Below are 7,949 nucleotides of genomic sequence, written 5' to 3'. Positions count from 1 at the left end.
CTTTACTCACTATTTTAAGTAGAAAGGTAACTGCCAGAATGTGCTATCATTTTGCCACAATGTTTAATAGATGTAAATTTATCACCCTATAAAGAGATTGTTAAATTAGTTTTAGTTTTTGAGTTTGGACATTTTTCTCTGTAATTATCCTCTAAATTCAGAGACCTCGATAAAGGGTAATAAAGGGACCCTTTGAGGCTGAATATGTAAACATTTGATATAGACACTCAAAGTCAGCTTCTGTAAGGTGGTAGAGGATGCCCTTAGGAGTTAACATGCCTTACACTCGGATATGTGTTCAGATCTACACAAATAAAGTGATGTGTTAAACGCTTGAGTCAGCATTTTAACCATGTCACCATCTGATAGACTAACATGAGAAATTATTTTTGAATGGAGAGTATCTAATTTTAAACAAGAAACTTCATTTATGTATATGAACAAGCAACAATGATATAATGTTGATGTTACAGTATTACCATAGCCACCCCCCTCTTGAGATTAATTATTTATAACATTAATTAGCCAACTATTTACTACTATATTAAACTTTAAATATCAACATTAAAAATCAAAATCAAAGAAGATTTGATAAAATGATGGAGTTCCAAAAAAACGTGTTTATTTTCCAAGATATCGGCCATATCCATGGCAACGAAGAGATTTTCAATTATTGTTTTTTTAAACCAAACACCTTTTTTTTTCAAGATACCTGATTATAAACGTCATTAGTTTGATCCGACGTGTAATTATTTGCTGGTATCAAGGACAACTATACTAAATTTTAACCCTATTCCTTATGAGCTCATTGTTATAATGGAAATCTAAAAAAATGACGCAAAATATTGTCAATTACAACAATGTTAAACTAGGCCACAAGCGGGTTCGAATCTTAGACCTTCATATATGTACGTCAGTTTGATCAAATTATAGTCCCAATTAAAGATTTTTTGTAATTTTAGTATCAAGCCCTCATAACCTTAGACTCCTTCCGCACTGGGACAAAACTGTCCCAGGACAAATTTGTCCTGTCCCACTGGAGAAAACTTCTATTCAAAAGGGGTTCCGCACTAGGACAGGACTGTCCCGGGACACACCTGCGCGAATGCATTATTTTTTAATTTTTTTTTACAAGATTCAAAAGTTTATTTGCAGGCAATTGTCAATATAAATCATACAAGAATATAATATTTTCATCAACAAATCAAGTAAATAAAATCAATAATAAAGCAAGGCAAACAATGATAGTAATAATGATAATAATAATAGTAATAATAATAATAATAATAATAATAATAATAATAATAATAAAAATAATAATAATAATAATAATAATAATAATAATAATAATAATAATAATAATAATAATAATAATAATAATGATAATTATAATGGTGATAATAATAATGTAAAATCTTCTAATTAATAGATTAGTTATTTAATAGTTTGAATTATAAATTAATAATTTAAAAAATAAGTCCTTGGTACAACTTTAATAATTCACATTTTATGAATCAACATAAGATACGACATGACGATAATGATTTTTTACACTGTACAATGGGATTTATTTACATAAGATTTATATAATCATGAAATATTCTTATAGCAAGAGTAATATTATTGCTGCTCCTACTACTACTAATACTACTACGACTACTACTACTACTACTACTACTACTACTACTACTACTACTACTACTACTACTACTACTACTACTACTACTACTACTACCACACTACTACTACTACTACTACTACTACTACTACTACTACTACTACTACTACTACTACTACTACTACTACTACTACTACTACTACTACTACTACCACTACTTCTACTATTACGACTACTACATCTACAACAACAACAACAACAACAACAACAACAACTACTACTACGACTATACTACTACTACTACTACTACTACTACTACTACTACTACTACTACTACAAACTACCACCACCACTACAACTACCACCTCTTCTACTACTACTACTACTACTACTACTACTACTACTACTACTACTACTACTACTACTACTACTACTACTACTACCACCACCACTACAACTACCACCTCTTCTACTACTACTACTACTACTACTACTACTACTACTACTACTACTACTACTACTACTACTACTACTACTAGTAGTAGTAATGGATGAAATAGAGGTGGCATATTTCTGTGCTTTACTACGTGGGAAAAAAAAGACAAATTGAAAGAGAAAACAATATTGGGTGCATCCTTAAATGACCCAAAGATTGCTCAAGGGTCAATTCCGTAGACTATGGTGATCTCCGATCTTATCTTAAAATGACTTTCTTGGAATCACCTCATTTTACCCAGGTGCAAATGAGTACCATTTCGCTGATGAAAGTAATCTTTGACGGACTAGCATCATTCAAGAGGATAATAGAAAGTCAGCATGGCTCGGTGGTACGGTCTTTGCATCGTACCCGAAAGGCATCAGTTCGATCACCCGCTGATGCGCTGTGTTGCCTTGAGTAAGTAACCTCGCCTAGCTCAATTTGCGGTGCTGCACTGCGGCTAACGCCTGGGTTATACCTCTCCCTAGCTCAATTTGCGGCGCTGCATTGCGGCTGACGCCTGGGTTATTCCAGTCTTCCCTTGGAATAGGCCCTCGAGAAAAATTACCCCTATGGGATGAAAAAGGGAATTTTATTTTTTTTAATTTTAAACTGTTATCTGTCTGCTCAACGCTACAGCAACATGGATAAGTTCCGGATTTATAAGCTTAGGAGGCAAGATGGCCCATGGTTAGCGCGTTGTACTCTGGACTCAGAGGTTCTGTGTTCGATTCCGACCGAAGCCAATTTGTACTTTCTAGAGCAAGAAAATTTACTCCAATCACTCACTCCATTCAGGTGTAAAAGGGTACCTGTCAAGCTGGGATAGTAATCTGCGATAGACTAGCGTCCTGTTCAAAGGTTTTCAAACAAATACGTTAATTGTCCGCTTCACGCTATTGAAACCGGAATAACTCCTGCACCATTGGATACAAGGCTCTAAAGGAGTTAATTTGTCATACAATGAGTCCAAGTGGCTCAGAAGGACTTACTTTAAAATATTTTCATTGAAAATTCCCGAAATAAATAACGATAAAGATAATTGATCCCACAAGGTACCGAATAGATGTGCGACCGGTTTTAGACACGTTACTGCTGTGTCACAAAGTGTGACACTTCTTAAATTATATTTATAAACATACGTTTTTAAATTGCCGAAAATGTTTATGTTGCTATGCCTTCTGTACGTGGTTTCATCACATAGCATTATTTTTTGAATTGTTCTTGCTTTTTTATATTCAGAATTGAAATAAATACATAAACCATAACTGTGAAATTGAATGTAAGCTTCAGTTTAATATACGAAAACAGATGAAAAGGACGTTTCGGGATTCCCCTTCATCAACAACACATGATGAATTAAAAACTACAGACGAATGAGATAATGTGGTAGTGGCGTTGTTAAGATGCATAAACAAAAACATTGATGGGCAGGAAATTGTATGCTACTTTGTGAGGAAGCGCGAATTATAACAGAGCAATAGAAATTTATAAAAGGTGCGTACTTAATTATGTTAAAAGATTTGTTTGTTTGTTGCTTTAGGTCTCTTCCAACACAATTGAGGTTATATGAGAGACCGCTGAAACAAAAAAAAAACAAGCAATAAAATAGTACAAATGTAAATCAAAATCATAACCTAAAGATATCATAAGCTGAATTATAAATAACCATGAACAAACAGGCAGAAGATTTACAGAGAAAAAAAATATCCCTGTCAAAAATACAATCACAAACCAAAGAAGCAGGATAGGCTAGTAAAGAGAAGAAGAAACGACATCACTATCGGATCGTACACCCATGCGAACATCATAGGTATATGATTCAAGGGTGATGCTCCCATCCAACCACCCGCATGTTAAAAGAGGGGAGGCGGGTAGGAACTGTTAATGCAGTATAGAAGACAGTGAACTAAAATAAAGTGTGGACTATTGTTGGAAAATAAATACAATGGAATTGGAAATAAATACAAAATGTAAGGGATGTAGGTATTAATATATTAGTGGCATTAGCAGCAGCGGAAGCAACAGTAGAAATAGTAGTAGTAGTAGTAGTAGTAGTAGTAGTAGTAGTAGTAGTAGTAGTAGTAGTAGTAGGGATGCAGAAAATAAAGACAGGCATTTCAATTTTGACACGGCGCCGCCAAGTCTGGGACTTTTTTGTCCTAATGCGGAAGTCTGCTATATTTTTCTACTATCACAAACGATATGAACACGGGACTGGGACAGTCCTGTCCCGTTGATTTCACAACGGCTTGGGACACAACGGGACTGTTTTGTCCCGTCCCAATAGGTGCGGAAGATTTCTCTAAATTCTATATGTTACAGATTTGGGACAGGACTGTCCCAGGACAGTCCTGTCCTAGTGCGGAAGAGGGTTTAGAGAACATTAACTTGTTTATAAGACGTGTGATTTTTTCTTATCTTATCAATTCCAACTCGCAAACCACATACTTTCACCTCTCTCTCTCTCTCTCTCTCTCTCTCTCTCTCTCTCTCTCTCTCTCTCTCTCTCTCTCAAGACCCTCGAAAACAAAGTCTCGCTGTCAAGGCTAAAAGCCCAAGCTCCAGGATTCCTGTTCGAATGTGTATATTATATCACTGCCAGGGCTCTATGCATACAAACATGCATATGACTTTGGTTGCTTGGTTCTACGCTTGTGACAATGATGATGATGATGATGATGATGATGATAATGATGATGATGATGATGATGATGTTGATGATAATGATGAGGATGATGATGATGAGGATCATGATGATAACGACGGTGGTGGTGGTGATGATGATGATGATGATGATGATGATGATGATGATGATGATGATGATGATGATGATGATGATGATACGGACGATGGTAATGATGATGATCTGAATCTGAATGTTACTCGAAGTCGACTCAATTCTGAGTATTTGTATTCGAGGACGGAGAGAGTTGAGTGTGACAGCCATTGTTGGTATTAAAATTTAGGCTGAAGAATTTTGATAATCTTCGTTTGAATGTTTCTAAATCTGTTGTGTTCACACAAGATTCGGGAAGATTCGGTGATGATGATGATGATGATGATGATGATGATGATGATGATGATGATATAATGATGATGATGATGATGATGATGATGATGATGATGATATTGGTGATGATGATGTTGATGATAATGATGACGATGATAATGAGGATTATGATGATAACGACGACGACGACGACGATGATGATGATGATGATGATGATGATGCTGCTGCTGCTGCTGCTGATGATGATGATGATGATGATAATGATGATTATGATGATGATGATACAAATACATTCTTCGCCGCTCGGGAACCTTCACTCTTAATTATAGGTAATATAGATTTATTAACTTTTTTAAAAGAGAGCGTTTGTTAACAACAATGGCGTCTGAGATACTGAACAAACTTTGTAACAAAGCAAAGCTTGAACGAGATCGTGGGTTTGAGGAGCTAAAATCACATTTGAATAATCAACCTGACGAACAGACACTGGATGCCATTGAAAACGACTTACTATTTTGCATCAACTCCTCTGACGAATGGGAGACTCGTCATGGAGGGATGCGTGGTGCGATTTGCGTTTTGCAGCAGACGAAATCCAAACGTAATCTTGAGGAACATGCAAGGGGTTTTTCTATGGCTCTCGTTGACAAAGCCCTGAATCTTTTAGATGATGGCGAATTTCGAGTGAGGATTGTCGCAGGTGAAATGAGCTTTTGTAAAGCTAACGATTTAAAGTTTTCAGTTTCAGGGATTTCCTTTTTTCGGCTACGTAGAAATTAAGAGACTGAACAAACGCTGTGATTATCCCCAGACACCTGTCTGGGGATAACCAATTTCGTTATCCCCAGACACATATTTGAAATTCCGCTCTTTTAAACAATTATTCACATTCCAGAATATGGAATGTTTCCGAATGTACATAGAGATAAGGAAAGTTAATAAAACATATATAAAAACATAAAATTAACCAACATTAAATCAGTTGTTACTATCTATCTAGAATGCGTCGACTTCGAAGTGGTTGTCATGGCCGAATGGTTTAGTCGTCTGCCCTGGAAGTTTTACCAGAATCGACGTTGTGGGTTCGAATCCTGGTTCCGCCACTTAAAATTTTTTTTTTTTTAAATTCCGTCTTCTTTTTACAGAACATTTCATTGCAAGGAATAAATGTCCCAGTTTCAAATATCTGTCTGGGAATAACGAAATTTGGTTATCCCCAGACATAACGAATTTTCATTATCCCCAGACAGGTGTCTGGGGATAATGACAGCCCTGAACAAATCTCACATCCCATTCCTTTGTTATTTGTATTGTATCACAATTTTTTTTCTTTTGCAAACAGGGTGTGGTACCCTTAATCTGAGAGGTTTTGAGGGTGTAAAATTGACTTAATAATTTTGGTTGTAAACTTTACAATGCAACAGCTTCACATGGGATACTTATTTTGAGAAAGAAAAAAAAAGTTTATTCAAAGTCATTTTTTTTTTCCACTTGAGCTTTTATATTATAAGTATTAGGGCAATATCCACTAAATTTGCTCAAAGTGCTTTACAAGGCGTCCCTGATCAACAACAAAATGTAACATATAGAACGGGACATGACACCTGTTAGTGTTAGGCGATATTGCAATTTTTTTTTTCAATAGAGACAACGCTGGTAACGTCCAGGTACTCATTTTACACCCCTGAAGATGCAATGTGAGCAAAGGACTCAACTATGTGCTGAGTGAGGCTCGAACCCAGGATTTTCCAATCCAAAAGCGAGTCATACCACTAGACCACATCAATCCCATATGTGTAGAGTTTTTGTAGAGTGGGAAAAAAAAGATTATGCTCTTTTGTGCAGCATAGTCTGACACCATTGTCTTGACTATAGATTTTAAAATGTCTGATATTAACCATAATGCCCAAGTAAACTGGGGGTTAATAAACTTGCCCAGGTAAATATGACTGTGAGACTTCCCAACGTAATGTCAAACCATTCAGTCAGTTCACTGAGCTTCCATAGATATGTGATCATTAAGAAAATGATGTACTTCTATTTTTTTAGGAGAACTGCTGGGGTTGCTTTGCTCCATTTTGGGAGAGGCTGTTTATGAAGATGGAAGGGATAAGATTTTGTCTGGGATACAAACCAACTTGGAACGGCATGGTCTTTCAGAGGATACAGTTGTCAATCATGAAGACAATGATCCTCCAGAAAGTATCCTCGGAATGTCTCCTAACACACAGTCATCATGGATTGAAAGGGTGAGTGAAAGGTATCCTTTGGTTGTGCATTTGGTTTATTTTCATTGCTGTGGATTCTATGCTATTTTATGCCTTTGGAAATTTCTATTTACCCTTCAACAGCATGCCTAATTTTTCTTTCAAACAACGACTTACTTGACTTATTGCCTTTTTTCATCAATGTCGTCCTACTTTGCAGCTTTGGCTGTTTTGCAGATCAAGGTTGTGAAAGCAATCCACTCATTTCTTTTCTGTGCTATCACTATCATTTCTGTGTTTCTAATCGGTGGTTTGTGAGTTAATTGCAGTGTATTATTTTGTCTTTTTAGGTTTTGTTGGGTTACAGGGGGTTTTTTCCCCTTTGGGTTTGTTTTTCTTTTTTGACTGAAATAACACTTTTTTTTTATTTCAGGATGACCATACCCTTGAAGAAGAATGTGACCAAGAAGTCTCCACCTTTTCTTAATTGTAATTAAAATTAAAAATTAAATTTTTAATTGTAATATGCCCCCACAGGATCATGTCTTTTCCACAAAGTTACTTTTTGGGTTTTGGCTAGGGACCCTTGAAAAGTTTTAAGCACATTTAGGGTATTTTGGGTTATAAATGCTC

At 35.8% G+C, this 7,949-nt stretch overlaps 1 protein-coding gene across 1 annotated transcript in view; it reads left to right on the top strand.

The window, feature by feature from the left end:
- The first annotated feature begins 5,469 nt into the window (after nt 1–5,469).
- Nucleotides 5,470–7,949, top strand: part of LOC144963454 (uncharacterized) — a 3,817-nt gene continuing 1,337 nt past the window's right edge. The window contains exons 1-3 of the mRNA XM_078897537.1: nt 5,470–5,809; nt 7,159–7,369; nt 7,750–7,805. Of these exons, the coding sequence (XP_078753663.1) occupies nt 5,488–5,809; nt 7,159–7,369; nt 7,750–7,805 (589 nt within the window). The 5' untranslated portion in view covers nt 5,470–5,487. The remainder of the gene's footprint in view (nt 5,810–7,158; nt 7,370–7,749; nt 7,806–7,949) is intronic.

The sequence above is a fragment of the Berghia stephanieae genome, chromosome 1, assembly GCF_034508935.2.
Source record: "Berghia stephanieae isolate SIO BIC M18660-M18661 chromosome 1, UCSD_Bste_1.3, whole genome shotgun sequence".
Lineage (NCBI taxonomy): Eukaryota > Metazoa > Mollusca > Gastropoda > Nudibranchia > Aeolidiidae > Berghia > Berghia stephanieae.
This window is presented reverse-complemented; position numbering and strand designations above follow the sequence as displayed.